At 36.8% G+C, this 22,533-nt stretch overlaps 1 protein-coding gene across 1 annotated transcript; it reads right to left on the minus strand.

The window, feature by feature from the left end:
• Positions 1-931: 931 nt before the first annotated feature.
• On the minus strand, positions 932-18,439 carry LOC124520752 (all-trans-retinol dehydrogenase [NAD(+)] ADH4). Its single transcript, XM_047091814.1, has 9 exons — positions 18,422-18,439; positions 16,998-17,099; positions 15,804-15,945; positions 14,250-14,337; positions 11,655-11,886; positions 7,497-7,757; positions 3,617-3,752; positions 2,996-3,134; positions 932-956 (listed from the first exon to the last, which is right to left on the minus strand). The coding sequence occupies exons 1-9, from the start codon at positions 18,437-18,439 to the stop codon at positions 932-934; spliced, it is 1,143 nt and encodes a 380-aa protein (XP_046947770.1).
• Positions 18,440-22,533: the final 4,094 nt, after the last annotated feature.

Here is a 22,533-nt window from a genome sequence, read left to right on the forward strand (position 1 = left end):
AAACTGAGGGTTGATGGGGGGTGGGAAGGAGGGGAGGGTGGGTGATGGACATTGAGGAGGGCACCTTTTGGGATGAGCACTGGGTGTTGTATGGAAACCAATTTGACAATAAATTTCATATTAAAAAAAATACTTAGTGCAAATTACAGGTCATTAAACTCTAAAGCTCTAGACATTATATGTTTAATGATTATCAAAGATGAAAAGGGCATTTAATACAGATGGAAATTTGAGAGTGTACATGTGTTTTTGCTTTTTAAAAATCTTCATTTTTAATATATCTATATTCATTTATATAGCTTCTGATATCCCACTATTGTGATTATAGTTCATAGTGATAAAGTAGGACTAAGAGAAAAGAAATTAACAGATGTTAAAAAGGAAATTATTTAGTAGTTTATTAAAGAAGATTAGCTTGTAGCTTATTGAAACCCAGAAATTATGTGACAGCAATTTATATATATAACATATTTCAATGATGTATGTACCTTATGTATATGTATATAATAGTAATTTTTTCTAGTAAAAATTTTTTGATTATGGAAAATTTTAAAAATATACAAAAATACAGAGAAGAGTATAATGAAACTTTGTATATTTATCACCCAACCTTAAAAATTATAATCATGTAGCCAATCTGGCTTTACTTCTTACCCTTCATTCCCCATTCCCACCTCTCCAGAATGAGTTTTAAGCAATTCTCATCATATAATTCTATTCATAAACACATCAGTTATCATAGTTGCTAAATAGGAAATATTAATGCATTTTATGGATACAAATGCCGTAAATATAACTATTTGATGTTGAGATGTTAATTGTAAATAGTTGTTTAAATTCATGGCAATTCTTGGCTCATCGTTACAGGATATAAATTAACCAGACAGGTTCAGATTCAGTCAGATAGGATTCCAGTTTGTTCCTCGTGTCTTCAAAAGGTCAGGACTATTCGAATGCTGTTAATAATAATAAAACAATAGTCAGCATAGTTTTTATGGTAAATGTAACTAAAACCCACAAATAATTTCTGTATTTTCATCTCAGCATTTGGTTTTAATCTTTCTTTATAGACATCTAGTTTGCTAAGCCTAATTGCTTTTATCTTGTCATCCTCTCTCATTCGTGGAATGAATAATACCTTGCAAATGGTGCTAGTAAGCTGGGAAGAGTTCGGAACTCTCACCTGACCCTGGGTGAGGTCCATGCTACCGCATGGTAGGGTTGTAGTGAGGTTTCTGTGTTGGAATAGTCACTGCTTGTTGTGTTGGAGTGATGCTTTCTGAAAACCTAAATATTCTAAATCCTGGGTAATTCCTTCAACATGTAGAAGCAAAGAAGGAGATAATCCTTGGGGACCGAGAATTCCTTATGTTGGACCTTACTGCTGGAACTGTGGAAGCCCTGGCATTAGCAGTTTGCCATGCATAAATGTTTTCTTCACCCAGGGACTAGAGCTACATCTGTCTACCTGTGGAAGGAGAACCTCTGTGTCCTTTTACCAGGAGTCAAGGTCATTGCACCTTAAAAGACCAACTGGGCGTTGCGTTCCCTCTGCTTTCTTACTGCTATGTAGTTGGTATGGTAGGAGGGCCTATCCTCAGTTGTGCTTCCTACACCCACGTGGTAAGTGCCATCCTCTGTTTTCTCCATTGTCATCTTTCCATCTGCGTGGGCAGGAATGTGGTCTTCTCAGTGAGCTAGAGGCCAAGTAGGAAGCGTCATTCAAGTATCTACCCCTCAGCCTTTCATTCTACCACTGATTACTAGGCCTACTTTAAGAGTACAGGGGACTTGCCCAGCTATTAATAAAGTAATTCACCATTTTCCATTTGGCTGCCACTTAGCAACTCCCTATGGGTATATTCTGTGACTGAAAACTCTAGGGGAAAAGGGGCAATGGTGGAGGAGCTATGAGGTTTAGGTTCTAAGGCTCCAAACTCCAACCAAACTCCTTACTTAAGGACCACTCTTTATGGAGATACTGAGATTGTGTGAGATATTGCAGAGTTTATACACTAAGTTACTTTGTGTAGCCTAAGTAATTTTTTGTTTTTATTGAACTTCTTTTTGATATATTGCAACTAATATGTTTGCAGATTAGACAGTTCATGTCAGTAGAAATAATTTCTCAGGTTTCTTTCCCAGGAAGTAGCTTGGGTCCTCACACCATGAACCTGTTTTCTTCTGCAATGTTTATTTTCTCCTTCAAACTCATGTCACTTAACTTTAGGTCCTCCCTCCCCCCCTTCCCATTTTGTGATGTCTTCTCAGGTGCTTTTTTGTCCTGCATCTCCTCTGTGAAAGAGTGGTCCTGGTGTTTTTGCCTATTGTTTCTATTGACCAAGGTTGTGCCTGATCATTTGAACCAAAATCATTGATCCTAGTCTCTCCTGCTCCCTAGCTGCTACAGATCCCCCAGTTGGGACATTTCTATAACTTAGTTCTCAGGGTCTATGCCAATGTCAATGCCAAGATAGCTAAAATTGTGGGTCAGAGACAGTGGACAAAGCATGAGGATAAGAGTTAGGGCATGCTTTAAGTTTCTTTAAGTGAGCCACTCACTGCTCACATATCCATGGTTTTCACTTGGTTCTGATAATGAAGGGCCTAGAGTGGGCATCTTTTGTTAATTGCAGAACATAATGATGCCAGACCCAGGGCTATATTGCACCAGAATGACCTGACATTATACTATGGAAACCTTTCTTACTAGGGAGCAGCCCCAACTGAGTTAACAATGGTTTTTGAAAGGGAAAATCTGTGTCAGTTTGTATCACCACTCTATGTTAAAATAGTGTATGGGAGTGTACATTATGGGAATAGAGCAGGAAGCTTTTCTTTTCCCAGATGGCCACTATTTAATCTTTTAAGCACATCTAGTATGTGTGATGTTGTGGAAAGTGTCAGAAAAGACAAACTGATTGGTTCTTAACATGAAGTAAAGAGTCATCGTAAAGGTTTTTTGAACCACTTATCCCTCTGTTTGTTAACTTACCTTTTGCCTTGGTTCATTAGGTCAAATGCCTCATTGATTTTGTCAAAAGGCAGGGTATGGGTCACCAATATATCCAGATCAAATATCTTATTCTTGTAGTCAGTAACCAGCTTTGGAATAGAATCAATGCTTTTCCAACCTGTAATTTGGCCAAAATGCCACGTAAAGACATGGTTTTTGACAAGAAGTGGTTTAATCAGTTTGTTGAGTGAATGAAATTACCAAGCCAGATTTGGGTTGCTTCAAATAGATTATCCCTCCCATCTTTGATTTTCTATACTTTTATTGATTTAAAAGTTTTTTTTAACAAGGAATGTTAAGATTAGTTTCTATTTCTAGATAAGGAATTATCTCAGTTTGGTCGAAGTTTACCTTTTGTTCCTCTTGTGTTGGTTAATTTTAATGCAAAATGAACTTAACTTTACAAATTGTAGTTATCCATTTATACAAATTTTGTTTATTCTCAAATAATTGCTAGAATAGCTTTTATGCAGTCTCTAGATATGTTATTAGGCACTCGATATTTAAACAATATATTTTTTCCTTTCCATTCAGTAATTTCATTATAAGAATTTGAGTACTACTATGGAGATAATTAAAAGAGGGAAAAAAAAAACTGACCACCAAAGCATGTTCCATTTATGGTACGGCCCATTATGAGCTCCACTGGAGATATAGTCAATCCTCTAATTTCAGAGTCTACCCCGATGAAAGTACATGTTCCCCAACCTGCTGTTGTACAGTCCAGGGCTGCTCTCTGGAAGGTCAAAAAAAAGATTAGTTGAGTAAGTAGAAAACGTAGAACATGAACCCTAGTGTAGGTATGCACAATGCTTTAGGGAAAATGTATGCAACTCTGCATATAAGATAAGATTATTCAAGCTAAAATGATCATAGTATTGTTGATTGATACTTGGGGTGCCACTGTTCTGTTTCAGATAGAACATTCATTTAAATTTTGAGCGTTACCCAAAAAGATATTGAAAAGAAACAATATATTATTTTGTTTAATACCATAGTTATGGTGAACTGGAATGCGTATCATTGCCTGTCAAGAAAAGTAAACATGTGAAGTTAGGAAAGAACTCTAGAAGGTATTATAAACTCTTACCAAGTTTTCAGTGATCTGTTGTGGATATGTAGTAAAACATTTGCAGTTCTACATGCATAAAAACAATCTTTGAAGTCATGAAGAGAGGAATGAATAAGTATTTATTAGAGCCCAGGAAATGAGGTACACACCATAAACTTAGTAGATCCCAAAGTAAGATAATTAAAAAGTGCTACTTAAAACAGAGGACAAAACAGTTTCAACAGAATCTGACACTGGCTGCTGGTCATAAAACATTTCATCTCCTTCCCTACATTATTTAGCTCTCACAGTTAGGTAGAGTTATGTAACTAATTCTGGGTCATTGGCTGTGGGCAGAAGTGATGTGTGTTATTTCATAGGCGAAACAGAACCTGCCAGCTCTTCCTTCTCCTGCTGTAACAACCAAGATGATCTTGTGGTGAGATTGTGAAGCTACAAATTTGAACTTGACTGAGCCTTGATTGCTGGCTGAATAACTACATGGAAGACAGTGGCCCAGGGGAGTTGCTTTGATATTCCCATGAGAGAGAGTTATGTTAACCTACTGCAAGTTTGGGGTTAAAAATGCCAAGGATTGAAAACATAAAGAAGTTTGAGAAAGGTATAAATTTGTGGGTGGCCATTCCATAAGAAGCCATATGGTAACTAGATGAACATTTACAATCTTTTGAGACTAATCTTAAGAAAAGTGTAAACTTTATTTTATATCCCTTGCCATAGTCAGTGCTCAACTTAATTCTGACCTGTTGGGGCAATTTTTACTTTCACAAAAGTCCCAATAGGAAGAACAGCTTTTTTCATCACTGATCACTGTGTGAAAGAAACAGTTTAAAGTACAGTAAATTCTCCCCCTCTCTCCATGTCTTACGAGTGATGGAAAATGCAATGACCTAGAACTTTTAGAATGTGTTTTGAAATTTTTATTTGACTACATATTTATTCTTTTGAGAATTCATAACATTTCTAAATAGCAACTCTTCTACTGTGTGGACTTTTTATTGGGAGGAAATACTTTTGTTTATGCTGTATGGAGAGATCTATAGAGAGGGGAAAATCCATAGGCACTATTTGTTACCTGAAGGTAGCTATTTACATTGACTCTTACTTACTATTTTATTAAAAAAAATTTTTTTCCCTGTTTGCCTTTTCTACGTTTCTGGAGCTTTGCTCCAAGCAAAGAATTAATTTCCCTAATGATGACTTAAGTAAAAATGAGCATTATATGCACAACAGGTTTATTTAGAAGTCTCTGAGAGGTTTTGATGAGAATTACTTTTACTTTTCAAAACTTTATAATATTGTTAATTATTGTAACTTTCTGATTATTCTGTTGGGTTCTTAAGGCTGCTTTAGAGCACTAGTGGTCATTGAATTCAAGTTCACACCCATTGCTGGAATCTCCTCTACAACCAAGACATTTAGCTTTCTTTAGTAATGGAAACTTGGTGGACGGGTAGGTAGCTGATGTTTTGTGATTAAATAAATCCATCATTTATTTGGGTTCTCTGGTATAATTCTATTCCATAATTTAAAATAATAATAAAACCTGTCAAGTTTTAGTTCAGATGGTTCTCAACTTGAGTAATGTAAAAAATATTGGTATCTGGGCCTTAGACTCTTGAGACTATCCTGGAGTATGGTCCATTCATTGGTATTAAACAATGACAATAACAACTCCCCACGCGTTTCTAAAGTGTAGCCGGTGTTGAGAATCTCTATACTAGAAAGATAAAATCAATACGCTGAATTTCAATGTTTGTAAAAAGTTTGAGCTATGGAAAGTGGAAGAATATTGTGGCACAATGCAAGTTGCAGATGCCAAGGACAACGTCTGAAGCATTGAACACAGGGGAGCACGTGCAGGATAAGGAGCCTTAATGCATGAATTTTCAGTAATAGCTGATATTTATTGAGTGCTTATTACCTACCAGACCCTCCTTTAAGCAGTTACATTATCAATGAAGGCATTCTGAGAGGAGAGACCGAGGTAGGGAGCCTGATGCTCTCAGCACCTCTTCCCCATCTCCATTCTCTTCTGGGAAATGCATCAGTAGGGTAAGAACCAAGGGGAAGAACTGTTCAAAGCCTGCCACTGGGAGGCTGAAGTACAGAATTGTATTGTTTAAAAAAATTTTTTTTGTAAAAATCATTTTAAGAGAAAGAGAGGGAGAGAGAGAGAGCACATGTGTGTGTGTGAGTGGGAGACGGGCAGAGAGAGGGAGAGAGAGAATCCCAAGCAGGCTCCACACTGCTTTATTTTGAGTTTGGCCAGTGCCGAGTCCAATGTGGGTTGAAACTCACATGAGAGTGAGAAACTCTCAATTGGACCCCGAGTCCAATGTGGGGTTGAAACTCACATGAGTCATGAGATCATGACCTGGGCCAAAATCAAGAGTTGGGTGCTTAACTGACTGAGCCACCCAGGTGTCCCCAGAATTCTATTTTTTTTTATCATCTCCCTAGAGGAGGGTTTGGGAGCCATGTTGAATGAAGTCATAATTAAAAGGGCATAGTGTCATAGCTACTCCACAAATCTCACTCACGAAAAAGACTCCATGGCAGATAGTTGGCGAATTTTTTTTGTCATCTCATAAAACAAAACAAAACTCTGCTTAGTGTATTTGCACAAACGGGTATGAAGTGAACATTCACTGGAAGATGAGGCTGGGCATTCTGGCAGGCTAACTTCTCCATGTGTTGTCTGTGTGGTTGATTTACCCCACTTTCTCAAGTAGAATAGACAGGGCTGGCTTTGTAGGCCTGCAGCCAATGCAGTCGCTCAGGGCCCTGTGCCTAGAAGGGCCTGCAAATTATGTAGCTCGTCTTGAGAGAAGAAATCTGAATGATACAGAATTGTTTAGGAAAAAAAGATCTACTTTTTAATTTTGCAGTGTGTGTGTGTGCATGTAATATATTGAAAATTTCACATATATGATTTGGATCTAATTGTGCAGCTCATTTACTGAAATCTGATGGACAGAACTCGATTGCTTGTAAATTGCTAACCTCTCTCTTCTCTGATTTTAGCTGGGAGTGGATACTTCCAGCTGTTAGGGGTGACACGTGTCCTTCTGTCCCCTTCCCTTCTCTAAATCTGCCTTTTCTGTTGTTTCTTTGTCATTTCTCATAGGCAGAATTATTTTAAAATTTTCATTTCTAAGTTTTTTCTTAACTTTTTGCTGAATTTCATGTGGAAGAATATACAAAAATATTAATCTATTAAGTAATACTTGTAATTAAATATTAATACATGCAATCTAATAGCTAATATTTTCTATATAAATATATAATATATACATATATGTATATAAAATATACAAAGTAACTATATTGATACACACATTGCCAATGTTTATTAATGTTAATAAATAATAATTTATTATATACTATCATTAAAAATATACATACCATGGCTTCAGGTCCACCTGCACAATCAAGGGCAAAATCCACCCCTCCTTTGGTCATTTCAATGATGACCTCCTGGATGGGTTTATGTAGGTTTCTAGGATTGAGGCAGTCAGTGGCTCCGAGGGCTTTGGCCTTTGTAAACTTCTCACTGTTGATGTCAATAGCTATAATTCTGGAAGCTCCTGCTACTTTACAACCCATTATAGCAGAAAGACCAACACCTCCTAGGCCAAAGATGGCACAAGTAGAACCAGGGGTGACCTGCAGGCAGGACAATTTATAAATTAACTTTTTAAAAAATTTATTTTTTAATTTTTTTAGAGAGAGTGCATGAGCTGGGAGAGGGGACAGAGAGAGAGAGAATGAATCCTAAGCAGGCTCCACACTCAGGATGGAGGCCAGGGAGGGGACTTGATCCTACGACTGTGAGATCATGACCTGAGCTGAAATCAAGAGTCAGACGCTCAGCTGACTGAGCCACCCAGGCACCCCTAAGTTAACTGTTAATGGAAGTGAACTTAACTTTTTTTTAAATGGAGAGAGTGAGGTGGGGGCAGGAACATATAAATAAAAGACTGTCTATCATAAAACTAAATGATACAGCCAATAGGGGAAATCTGCCAATATAAAAATGGATTACTCACTGGCTAAATTTGGAGAATCATTTGAATGCCATTAGAATGATCAGCTAATAGTAAGGAATAAGCCCAAGTGAAAATAATCCTCTTGTTTTCCTGTTCCCTTTTAGTGTTGTCAGCACAAAAATTTAAAACCCACACATTTTAAAGGGTTTATTATTTTCCTTTTTAAATAGATCACAAATAATTTATATTTTTAATGGGCCTTATTTGGTTGTATTAGTGTTATAGTCGGTTTTGAATGAGCACTAATGTTTCTCTAAGTATGAATTAACTCACATCCCAAATCACCAATTAATTTGAAAGGCATGAAATACAAATTTCTTTTGGTTTTCTATATTTCCTTTTTGTTTTTTCTATATTGCATAATTTATGATCTACCTTGATTTGTTGATTTTGTATTTGTGTGCGTGTTTCTTCAAAAGACTGTAAGTTCTTTGAACTCATATTATCTTTCACATTGCTATTAATAGTGTTCTATGTGTTGGGTCTTTAATAAATGTTCATTGCATCGAATGAAATAGAAACTGAATATACAAGATGATAAGGAAAGTTGCTGTATCTGGATTATGTTATTCTGTAGAGTGGTATAGTGGCAAAAAAAATACTACACAGATGCTTAATTAATATTTTCTAATGATGATGGGAAACTGTTAGAATTAAAGCATAAACAAAAGGGAAAGAGGAATCTGCCCAAGGGAAGTACTGATATATTCTAAATTGGAAACAAAACTATTAAGGAATAGAGAGAATGTATATCTCTTACTTTAATTTATGCATGATATTAGGCAGGCATACAGTGTTTGACTTTTGCTACTCAGGGGTAAATAAAATATATTTTTTACAAATATTCATAATGTTCTCTATACACAGTGTGATGTTTACAATGTTGTGGCACATGTTTAGTATATATCCAAATATATCTCCTTAAAGACTGTGTTTAAAAGTTTACCTCTAAGAGTCATTGAAAGTAGAAATGCATCTTCCTTATTGAGGCAATGTTATACACAGCTTCCAACAGTATAAATTGAATACACTATATTACTTGTGTTAAACAACTAGACTGCTGCGTGTAAAAGTGCCCTTGATTATGGTCCTGGGGGGGGTGGTCACTATAAACTACCCCGCCACAATTTGAAAATAGAATAATTCATAGTGGATGATTATCTATTTGCAGACAACACGGTTAAAAGACATTTTCATGCTTCCAAAGATCTCTGTGAAACATGATTAATTTGGCAGTAAAGGATACAAGCTGATTAAAAAGAATTAGGACTCCTGGTAATGCTGGGTGCCAGTCTCCCACTAATTATACAAAGTTGTGTCATCACTTTTCTTCCCAGAAGGAAATTAAACTTTATTAAAACTCTTGCCTTTTGGCTAGAATTAATGATATTTCACTTCCCTTAACTTGTTCCTATCAGATTCATTTCTCTTCTCTAAGCATCCTATGAGGTGGTTTAGGTGTTCCTCAACCGCGAGAACAGGTCCTGGAAATTTGGATTGGATTTAAAAGAAAATTGTAGCTGAATCTCTAGTGTTCATATCCCTGAAGAAAGACTAGAGTAGTAGAAGGTGACAGTCTTCATGGAGTCCAGACAGGAGAGAGTGGCCCAAAGAGCAATAATTCTGACAATACTAGGTACAGGAGAGTATGCCTTGACTGCCAAGGTTACATCTGCTTTTAACTTCCCTCAATTAACCCCCTTCCTCCAGGAGCCTTCAGAATGTAGTCTGACTTCACATATGATTTTTAATTTTTATTAATGAATGAATGAATAAATGAATGAATTTTTGGAGGGAGATAATATAGTGATAGCCAAAAGTAGCATTCCTGTCTGCTTGGTTGACATAATTCTCAGTGAAAAGTCTTCTCTTCATATTCTGCCTACTAGATCACCCTGTTATTTTGGTTAGGCTGAGTTTATTTCCTTGACACTCTAACACCTCTAGGTAACCTGACAAAAAGGACTATTTGGATTGCAAAGCTGAAAACCAAGCCTTATCAAGATTTTTAGGGGTTGGGCACCTGGGTGTCTCAGTCGTTAAACATCTGACTTCCGCTCAGGTCATAATCTCAAGATTTGTGAGTTTGAGCCCCACATTGGGTGAGCTGGAGCCCCGTATTAGGTGAGCATGAGCCCCACTTTGGGTGAGCCTTGATTCTCTCTTTCTCGCTACCCCCCCACCCCCCCCACCGCTCCTCGTGGGGCTGCCCCTTGAGGATTCTCTCTCTCTCTCTGCCCCTCACTAACTTGCGCTTTCTCTCTCTTTCTTTCTTAAGAAAAAAAAAAAGATTTTTAAGCGTTGCACATGAATCTGGCGTTATTCATTCATTCATTCATTGAAAAATTATTAAGCTCCTACTCTGTGCTAGGCATAGGGCCTAGAGTGATTGTTCACATCACAATGAACAAGAGAGAGTTGTTGCCCTCAAGGAGTAAATAGTCTAATAGGGAGAAGAAATAAATGAGAAATTTCTCCATAGTGTGATAGGAAGGAAGACAGGGATAAGCACAGATACTTTTGGGAAAACTGGAAGGAATACCCAATGCATGCCCAAGAGGCTGAAGGGTTTCTGATAGGAGGTGGGAAAAAAATGGAGTCAGCCAGAAGAGGTAGGGGAGCTTTCCAGGCACTGTTGTTGGGAGCTGGGTGTGGAAAGCCCAGGAGACACGGTGATTAGAGCCTGGAGACTGAAGGTCAGGCCCGGGGGAACAGTGAGCCTGCAAAGGGAGAATTAGGGAGAATCACTAGCTCACTGAGGGAAAAGGGGAGTAATGAAAGGGGAATGAAATCTTCAGATTTGTTGTTTAAAAAGACCACTCTGGTTGCACTTTGCAGTTTGAACTCAAGGGATGAAGAGTGATGTCAAGGAGGTTTAAATAAAGGGGTTGTTTGAGGCATCCAAATGATAGTGACATCTCTCCAGTCTCTCATTAAAGTTTTGTGAAAGCTTCTAAATTCTAACATGGGATCCCGGGGATGCATCTTGCCACCATCGGGGCTGTCACTTGAGACATTCCCTTGGAGCCACAAATGGGCACGATGAGAAGCAGAGGTGAATTACCACAGTTTGAGGGAGAGAAATATGCAGGGTCAAGGAGAAAGCAGAGGTGGCTATATGGAGATCGCTGGGAGTTTCTGTAGTTTCTGTTGCCTCTTGACTGGATCTGCTGTCCCAGGATGAACATTGCTATTTAGGGGACATATTTGAACATGCTGTATTTAAGGCAGGGATGGTCTATAAAGTAGCATATCAGTATAGAGACAAGAAAGTAACCTCATCCAGGTGCTAACTATATGCCAGCTGCTGGGCTAGATATCTTATGTATGTAATATGATTTAATTATCCCCATAACTATTTGTAGGAAATATTAGTGTAGAGGGGTTAAAGAACTTGCCTACAGTCACAGAGGTAATAAATTACAGAGCTAGGACTTGAAGGTAACCAGCTGATTTATCACGCTATTTCCTAGTAAGTTCTATTTTATGCAACCTGGTGATTAAACACTTTTACCTTGGCAGTGTTGATTGCAGCTCCATAGCCAGTTGAAAACCCACATCCTAACAGACAAACTCTCTCTAAATTTGCATCATCATCAATTTTGGCAAGATTAATATCTGACACGACGGTGTACTGAGTGAAGGTGCTGGTTCCCATGAAATGGTAAATTGGTTTTCCTTTGCAGGTAAACCTGCTGGTTTTGTCTTGCATTAGTTCTTGATCAACAATAGGATTTTTGACTAGACTAGAAAATTACAAAAAAAAAAAAAAAAAAGACACAAAAAAGAGAATGTAAATGGACCTCTGATTACATTCCTGAAAAAATTCCTGGGCATTACATGTTTATTACGACAATTTTATGAGAGAAAAATTGAGAAAATGACTTGAGACTTTTCACATAAATATAATCAGAAGTAGTTTAAAGATGATAAACTTTAAAAAAAAAATTTTTTTTTTCAACGTTTATTTATTTTTGGGACAGAGAGAGACAGAGCATGAACGGGGGAGGGGCAGAGAGAGAGGGAGACACAGAATCGGAAACAGGCTCCAGGCTCTGAGCCATCAGCCCAGAGCCTGACGCGGGGCTCGAACTCACGGACCGCGAGATCGTGACCTGGCTGAAGTCGGACGCTTAACTGACTGCGCCACCCAGGCGCCCCAAAGATGATAAACTTTTTATTGAATACTCTTTATGGGCCAGAAACTCTCTTAGGAGTTTACATGTATTAATTCTTAAAAAAAATTGTAATGGAAAACTCAACTATATATGAAAGTAGAAAGTCTAGGTTGTTGCATATCTGTGCAACCATATCCCAGCTTCTGTAGTTATCAACTCATGGCTGATGTTCTGTCATCTATTACCTGCCACCCCTACCAGCACCCACTCTCCCTCATGGGACTATTTTGAATTAAACCCCAGACATTACTATTTCATCTGTAAATATTTTAGTATGTGTCTCAAAAAGATAGATTCTTTGGGGTACCTGGGTAGCTTAGTCAGGTAAGCATCCAACTTCGGCTCAGGTCATGATCTCGCGGCTCATGAGTTTGAGCCCCAGATCGGGCTCTTTGCTGTCAGCTCGGAGCCTGGAGCCTCCTAAAGATTCTGTGTCTCCTTCTCTGTGCCCCCTACCTCCCATCTCTCTCTCAAAAAATAAATACACATTAAAAAACAAAGAGATTCTTTTAGGTTGACATATTGCATTTGGTTGATATGTCTGTTAAGTCTCTCTTACTTTATAGATGCTCACTTCTCTCCTTATTTTTTTCTTTACAATTTGTTGAAGAAACAGTCATTTGTTCTGTAGAGTTTTTCTCATTCTGGATTTTTCTGATTACATTCCTGTAATTAGGTTTAACATGTTTCTCCATGCTTGTATTTCCTCTAAACTAGTGTTTTCAATCTAACTGATTGTTTTAATTTGGTTTTATATTTTTGTAGGAATATTTCAAAGGCAGTGTTGTGTATTTTCATCTGGAGGCACATAATACTTTATTATCTCTCTTTTTGTGATGTTAGAAAGAACTTATGGTCATTGCCAAAATCCATTATTTCATTAAGAGTTCGCAAAAAAGTGTATTAATTCTTTAAATATCTACCACAACCCTGTAAAATAAGCATTATTATCATTCCCATTTTATAGACAAGGAAATTGAGTAATAGTGATTAGATGTAAGAGTAGTACAATTTTAGCTTCCAAAATAACTAGCTTCAATTAGTATTAAGGACAAATAGATTTTTCTGTAGTCTCATTAAAGAATAAGGTGATAAAGGGTTTGGACTCTGGAGTCCAACTGCTTATGTTCAAAATCTAGTTCTTTTTTTTAAAAAAATGTTTAATGTTTGTTTATTTCTGAGAGAGAGAGAGCGAGACAGAGTGTGAGTGGAGGAGGGGCAGAGAGAGAGAGGGAGACAGAATCTGAAGCAGGCTCCAGGCTCTGAGCTGTCAGCACAGAGCCTGACATGGGGCTCGAACTCACGAATCATGAAACCATAACCTGAGCCAAAGTCAGACACTCAACCAACTGATCCACTCAGGCACCCCTCAAAATCTAGTTCTAAGACTTTTATCTGTGTGGCCTTGGAATAAATTACTGAGCCTCATTTCATCCCTCTCTCTTCTGTGGAAATAGCTACTATTTTGATTTCGGCATTTATCATTCCAATAGTGTATTTATACTTTTACTACATGCATATGTAACCATAAATTATACTGTCTATGGTATTGTTTTGTATATGATATCTTACTAAATATATTTGTCAGCAACTTGCTTCTTTCCCTTAACATTATGTGAGATTATTCTCTGTTGTTGTATGTAGATCAAGTTTAGCCCTTTTCATTGTTATATAGTATTCCATTGTGTTACTACATAGCACTTTGTTAATCCGTTCTCTTATTGGTGGGCATTGGGCTATTTTTAATTGCTGTTATAAATAATGTTGTAGTGAACATTCTAGCATATGTTTCTTTGGGTAATTTTGCAATAGTTTCTTGTATACACCAAGGACTAGAATTGGTGGATAGAAACTTCATCTACGTATTGCCAGTGTACTTCCCCAAATACGTATACCAATTCATATTCTTACTAATAGTGTATAGAGCTTACCTGAGTTTTGTACAGAAATTTGTGAGTGGACTCAGACAGAACTTGCATTTTCCACATTGAGCCATGTAGAGTGGAATTACTTTGTCACCTGGAAAGAAAGGCCATATGTTGGATGGTGCCTAAGATACAGTTTATAAATAGTTTCTACCAGATGTATCAGTGGAAAACACCATTCTTTATGGTATATATATGTTCAGCAGAAAGTATAGATGGCTACAATATTTTGTTGCTCTACAAGATTCCCCAAGTATTGAATATACTGTATTTTTAAAATTTTTAAAAATATTTATTTATTTATTTATTTATTTATTTATTTATTTATTTATTTAATTTAATTTAATTTATTTTGCTGCTGGGCGCTTGGGGAACAAATCTGCATTGATACCACTAGCTGCAGAGTCCTGTCTGAGGCTATGCTGTCACTGAAACTCTCTGCATCATGACTATTACTTTTTTTTCTTAACATTTCTAAACATCTTGTATGGAGTAGAGCATCCTTATTAAAGGTGGACAACAACAGGCAGGATATGGAGATTAAACTTTACATCATTGCCATGTTTCACCATTTAGTTCACTTCAAATTCTATATTTTTCTATTTTTTTTACTCAAATACAACTTACTTATGGCTTCTTTCCTCTGATGATCACAGCCCAATAATGATAATTAACATTTTTTCAACATTTAGTATGTGCTAGGCATCCTTCTGTTTACCCATATTATCTCATTTACTTCTCAGAACTGTCCTTTGAGATGGGTACCTTTTCTCTCCACTTTAGAAAACAGAAATCTGAGCTGTGTCACAAAAAAGTGACTTCACTGGTGGAGGTCACACAGCCAGTAAGTGGCAGAGCTAGGACTACATTGGCCAGAGCACTTCATGGATGCAAAGCTTATGGGAGCAATTTGTTTCTCTGATCTTGTTTGGAATGGAATCTAATATACTCCTATGTTTGGAGCATTCTCATTAAAGGAGGAAAGAATGATACATACAGTTCATCCCACTTGACAAGTGAGTATTACAGAGCCCATATTCCAGTATTTTGTGAATGTTATAAAATGGGAAGTAAAAAATTTCAGCCCATTGGCATGTTCCATTCACATATTATTTTTATGTTACAAAGTTTCAAAAAGGCACATAAGCTAATACTGACATATATAATATTTCTCACTTAGGCTGACTGTATATCCTCATTCTTTAAATTCTTTGTAATATTCAATTGGTTCTCTGTTTTATTTAGAGGAGGTTGTTATAAATTTTCTTTTGTGCCCCACTTTGTGGGTTGCTTCACAGGACCGTTTCTCAGTGCTACATGTGAATAAAGTGACCATATTATCCAGATTTTATCAGTTCTGATTTCAAATATTCTGCCCCATTGTTATCTGTGATAGATAAGGTATTTTAGTTTGTCTTTGGAAAAGATGGTTCCCATATATAAATAGAGACCAATATAATATACATCCCCTATATATAAATAGCATGCAAAAGCCAAGATTGTATCAGTCCCTGAAATATCCTGACATTTCCATTTAACTGGAATCAGGAAAAGACGTACCTGGTTTGAAACTGGTCACTCCTGGCCCAACACTTTCCACAATTCCTGCGCCCTCATGGCCAAGGATCACTGGGAAGAGGGCCTCTTTAAATTTAGGATTGATCGGATGGGCGTCAGTATGGCACAGGGCAGTGGCGATTATCTGCAAGGCAATCACAGACTTGAGTCCTGTTTCTGTCATTATGTCATTAGGGTTAGGATAATTTTAGGCCCAATGTCACCTTGACACTTTACAACATTCCTAGAGCTCAATAAAAGAGTTACATTTTGAGGGGGGGCACAATTAAAAATATCAGCATATATTCTTTTCCTCTAAATAACAAACCTTTGTTTTCTAACTTTCACTGTCACTGGAGAGTCATACAAAGAGATAGAATTGGCAATTACTGCCTCCAGGAGAGGAGAAATCAAAGGTAGTAGGGAAAATTAAACAAAATCTTTTAGGCAGAGGTAGTGGAGGGAACACAGGTTTCTAGGGCTGGCGCAAATTTTGTTGAAACTACATGAAAGGAAACAGAGGTAATAAAATCTTTATAGTTAAAAGAGGTATCAGATAAAGGAATGTCTCAATAGCTAACATATCCCTTACTATTCAAGATTCTCTTGACAAGGATGTCTTATTCATCCTCATGTATAAACCCATACTGTGGTAGTCCTCAGGAGAAGTGTATAAGCCGGGCCAGCTGGGGGGAAATGGAGAAGTTTTGCCAGCTTTCAGTCTGTGGTCTCTGCTCAGTGCAGTGTCTTTTCCCTGCTGACCCACGCCTGTCCCTCCTCTGGGCATTTTAGACCCTCATACTGCCCTGGACAGCACTTCAGGTCTTCCTTCTACCTTGTGTTGAACCAAATTTTCTATCTTTCTTTTAATATCACTTTGTAATACAGCAAAAGAAAGAAAGCAAAAAGAAAACCTAACTAATTCTAATCTGAAGTGAATTCCTTTGTCTGATTCTCAGGGCTAATGGTTAATGTAAAGATAGTTGAATTAAATTTTAAACCTGTTATTAATAACAACTGATATTTAATAATTTACCCCTGCTGGGATAATTCCTGTTTCTATCTGGACCTAAAAATGAAATTCTGCCACAGGTGACACTCCAGGTGCTCTCGGTCATGCCACATAGGCTTGACCCGAAGAAGCCAAACCTGCACTGAGTGTCTTCTCTGTATTATATAGGAAAAGTCTCCACTTACCTGGACGCGAACTTCATGAGCCTTGGGAGGAGCTACCTCGACCTCTTCTATGCAGAGGGGCTTGCCTGCTTCCCAGGCAATAGCTGCTTTGCATTTAATAACCTGAGAAAGAGGGATAGATGGGGAAAGACAGGGAGATTAATTGTGTAATTAATATATAACTATATAAGATGTAATTAATTAATATTATATTTAAAAATTTAAATATATGTAACATTGAAAGAAGGTGGAGGGGAGCCTGGGTGGCTCAGTTGGTTAAGAATCCGGCTCTTGTTTTCAGCTCAGGTCATGATCCCAGGGTTGTGAGTTCGAGCTTTGTGTGGGTCTCTGCACTGACAGTGTGGAGACTGCTTGGGATTCTCTCTCTCCCTCCCTCCCCTGCTCACTCTCTCTCAAAATAAATAAATAAACTTAAAAAAAAGACATAAAGTGGAAGGAAACAAATCTATAATCCTCGTTTCTAATGCTATTATTTTTGCTTTTGGTATGCTTTTCCCAGTCTTTGACCACACAAATACATAATTTTTGATAGCTGTTTTGCAATTTTGAACATCTATATATATACATATATATATGTATATATATGTATATATATATACATATGTGAATCACATGTATATGTATATGTGTGTGTGTGTGTGTATATATATATATATATATATATATATATATAGTGTGTGTGTGTGTATATATATATATATATATATTTAAGTTTATTTTTTGGGAGAGAGAGAGCACGTGTGAATGGGGGAGAGACAGAGAGAGAGGGAGAGGAAAAATCCCAAGCAGGTTCCACACTGCCAGTGCAGAGCCCCATGTGGGGTTGATCCCACAAACCATGAAATCATGACCTGAGCCGAAATCATGACCTGAGCCGAAATCGAGAGTCAGTTACCCAACCGACTGATCTACCCAGTCACCCCTTGAGTTTATGTTTTTGAATATCATTAGTCTTATTGCACATACAACATAAATTATAGAAAGTTTCAAAGTACAAATAAGAACAAAAGAAACAAATCTACCTATAATTTCATCGCTCATTTTATGATTTTGAGGTAAATTTTTTCAGTATTCCTAAATGGGATCATATTTTATATAACATTTTGTAATTATTTTTCTACTTATTAATATACTATAAATATTTTCTATATTTTTCTCTAGCTTTTTTTCTAACAAATGCAAATTCTATTTTGTTGTTACAGCATAGTTACTCAAATCTGTCTGTTTTTTGCCTTTGTAAATAATATTTAATTGACTACTCTTGTAGTAAGCATTTTGGCACATCCTCAGTAATTTCCTTAAATTTCTAGCAGTTCACTTAAATCCTTTTAAAATGCTGCTTTCTGAGAGTAATTCTGAAGGAAGCTTCTCTTAGCAAAATAATAAAAAGACAAACAAGAATAAGAAATAGTGTATTTGCTTACTTTGCCCTTGGTGCCCATTTTTCTCTGGCAAACTAGCCTTGGAAGTTTCTTTCTCACTTAAGAATCTCTTCCACTTCTATCCAGGGTGCTCAATGTCCTATAATGATCTGTCTGAATAAATACCATTCCTGCCCTGTTATTCTCCAATCACTTTCCTCTTTTGCTGCTGTGATACATAGCTCTGCCCATTTCTCATGTGATTTGTACTCTCATATTTTAGCTGCCAACTGCATTGCTCCCAGCTCTTATTTGAAGAAGGTTTTTGTTTACTTTTTTCCTTTTATTGCATAATATAAGATAGTAGAGAAAAGTTCATTAAGATTATACAGATGAATTAACACATAAAGGATATTTCTACTGCCCCAGAATCCTTCCTGTACCCAGGCTTCTCCTTTATAAGCCTTGTAATCATTCCCTTGCATTTTTAAAAAAATTTTAATGTTTTTTTCAAGAGAGAGACAGCATGTGAGTGGGGGAGGGACAGAGAGAGAAGGAGACACAGAATCTGATGCAGGCTCCAGGCTCTGAGCTATCAGCTCAGAGCCTGATGTGGGGCTTGACCTCATGAACTGTGAGATCATGACCTGAGCCAAAGTCAGACACTTAACCGACTGAGCCACCCAGGTGCCCCAATTTCCTTGCATTTCTTTATGTTTTATGGTTCTCTCTGTAGTATAGTTTCGTTTTAGCTGTTAAAATCTTTATATGACATGTGATAATTGTTCCTGGAAACAAAGGTACAGTGAAATTGTATTAATTGTACCAGATGTGGCTATTTAGTAGGTTAAGGGTTTAGAATCAGTCTAAATTAAAGATAATTTTGTATTGATCAGTAAGAAAACAAAAAAACCACAAAAAAACAAACAAGAAAACATTTATATGAATGGAATCACAGTATATGTATTATTATTTTTTTTTAATTTAAATTCAAGTTAGTCAACCTATAGTGTAATTTTAGCTTTAGGAGTAGAACCCAGTGATTCGTCTCTTACATACAACACCCAATGCTCATCCCCAAAAGTGACCTCCTTAATTCACATCACTCATTAAGCCATCCCCCCACCCACCTCTCCTCCAGTAACTCTTGGTTTGTTCTCTGTATTTAAGAGTCTCTTATGGTTTGCCTCCCTTTCTGTTTTTATCTTGTTTTTCCTTTCCTACAGTATATGTATTCTTTTCTGTCTTTTTTTCCTCTCAACTCCATGTTTGTGAGATTCATACACATTGGGCTATTTCATTATCATTCACTTTCCTTTTTGCTTTTTTTTTTTTTGCTTATGATTAATCATTGGTTGCATAAAAATTCTTTTAATGTATTGTTGTATATGTGCTTAAGTTTCCTTGGGGAAAATTTAGGATTAATATGCAGCCAGTACACACTATTAAGGTGATGCCAAATGTTAAAATAGAGAAATTTTTGTTCCAGTTGGTAGAAAACCACTGCTCCAAATTCCTAAATTTCCTTTTAACTCTGTTGTAGCCCTAAGGAGCCCTGTTTAGTCACTGCTGAGGAGCTACTCTCATGCCCCTCCAGATGTGTGAGCCCATCACCCAGCCCCCAAAGGTTCTGGGGTGTGTGTAGTAATCTTTGGACCCCGGTAGGCAAATACCTACTGCTCATGTGACACCCTGGAGCTGTTGACCTATCGTGCTGTAGGCCAGAACTCCCCTGAAGTCTCACTTGCTTGGCTGTTTGTGGGAAATGGAATGCTCCATATTGGCTGTTAAGTATTTTGACTAGGAGTGGAATTGCTGGGTCTTCAACTTTGATAGACAAAGTCAAAGAGTTTTACAAAGTGCATGTATAAGCAGCAATGAATCAGAGTTCCCATTGCTTCATATCCTTGCCTGTCCTTGGAATTGTTGGGACTTTAAAACTTTTGATAGCCTGTGGGTGTGAATGGTATATATTGTGTTTTAAATTTGTATTTCTCTGATTATTAATGACAATAATAAGCACCAGTGGTGTACCAGAGCCAGCTCATACTGATTTCTGGTCTGTTTATTCTATTAACTACTGAGAGATATTTAAAAGTTATTATTATGAGGGCACCCGGGTGGCTCAGTTGGTTAAGCATCTGACTTCGGTTCAAGTGATGATCTTGTGGTTCGTGGGTTCAAGCCCTGTGTCGGGCTCTGTGCTGACAGCTCAGAGCCTAGAACCTCCGTTGGATTCTGTGTCTTTCTCTCTCTCTCTGCCCCTCCCTTGCTTGCACTCTCTCTCTTAAAAATAAACATTGAAAATTTTTTAAAGTTATTATTATGAATTTGTTCATTTCTTATAGTTATTTTCTTTTCACTTTACATATTTTGAGGCTTAATATTCGTGCATGTAAGTGTTCTGTGTTCTATGTGTTTTAAAAGGTTTAACAAGATATTTTACCATCTTTGTCAGTATTTTTAAAAATCTATGTCATTTCTTTTAATAGCTCCATAGTTTTCCAGTATCTCCTACAGACTTTAATATTTTATTGATTATTTAAGTTGTCCTATTACACTTTGTGGAAGTATAATTTGTGCTTCTTGTTTCCACTTTCTTACTACCCACATTTCCTTCCTAACTTACCTGGTTTCCATCTTTATATTATAATTGAAACTTGAAAGTTGTTAGTAGCCTCATTAAAAAAAAATGGCCTTAGAAATTCCTTTGTAGCGTAAAAATTTCTGGCCTTTCTTTTCATATTTTTATGACTTTTTCCCCTTTACTCCAAGCTGTAGACAAGAGTTTCTGTTTGCTCCTAGACCTATTTTAACAATGTTTACATTCACACAACAACCTTATTCTCATTTACAACTCCAGATGCCTTTCTTGGACTTCCCTATGGCACTAGCATCTCCATTCTTTTCTTTACTGTTCTGAAACCTCCCTTGACCTTTCTCTCTGTATTGTTTACAAGCTCTGTATATTCTACCTGCCTTTCATTTCCTTCTTTCCATTTTTATTATTATACTGTAGATAAGCTTATTACTGCTTTAAAAAATGTTTTTTAATTGCAGTATAGTTGACATACAATTAGTTTCAGGTACACAGCATAGTGATTCAACATTTGTATGCTATGAGGTGCTCACCACAATTAGTGGAGTTACCATCTGTCACCATACAAAGTTATTACAATATTTTTCACAGTATCCCCTATGCTAAACTTTACATCCCCATGACATTTTTTTTTATAACTTGAAATTTATACCTCTTAATCTCCTTCACCTATTTTGCCTATCCACTCATCCCCCCCTTCCTCTGGCAATCACATTTGTTCTTTGTATTTATGAGTCTTTTTCTGTTTTGTTTGTTCATTTGTTTTGTTTTGTGGATTCCGTATTAATTGAAATCATAGGTATTTGTCTTTCTCTTTTTTTTACTTACCATAATACTTTCCAGGCCCATCCATTTTGTCACAAAAGGCAAGATTTCATTCCTTTTTATGGCCAAATAATATTCGATTGTGTATATATACCACATTTTATTTATGTATTTTTTCAAGGTATATCTCTCCATTTATTCTGTGTTAAATTTTTTTTTTTGTTTTAGGAGTGAAAATTAGTGATCAGTCAGTTAATATAACATCCAGTGCTCATTACAAGTGCCCTACTTAATAATCATTACCCATTTTTAGCCCATCCCCTGCCCACCTCTCCTCCCTCAACCCTCAGTTTGCTCTCTATAGTTAAGAGACCCTTATGGTTTTTTTCCCTCTCTCTTTTTACCTCCTTTCCCTATGTTCATCTGCTTTGTTTCTTAAATTCCACGTATGAGTAAAATCATATGGTATTTGTCTCTCTCTGACTTGTTTCACTTAGCATAATGCACTCTAGTTCCATCTGCGTCATTGTAAATGGCAAGACTTCATTGTTTTTGATGACTGAATGATGTTCCATTGTGTATATATACCACATCTTTCTTATCCATTTATCATTCAATAGACATTTGAGCTCTTTCCATAATTTGGCTGTTGTTGGTAATGCTGCTATAAACATTGGGGTACATGTGCCTCTTCTAATCAGTATTTTTGTATTCTTTGTGTTAATACCTAGTAGTGCAATTGCTAGAACTAGGATAGTTCTATTTATAACTTTTTGAGGGAACTTCACATTGTTTTCTAGAGCGGCTGCAC

The sequence above is a fragment of the Lynx rufus genome, unplaced genomic scaffold (assembly GCF_022079265.1).
Source record: "Lynx rufus isolate CCGP_SWC_20201006 ecotype Redwood Valley unplaced genomic scaffold, mLynRuf1.p SCAF_3, whole genome shotgun sequence".
Taxonomy (NCBI): domain Eukaryota; kingdom Metazoa; phylum Chordata; class Mammalia; order Carnivora; family Felidae; genus Lynx; species Lynx rufus.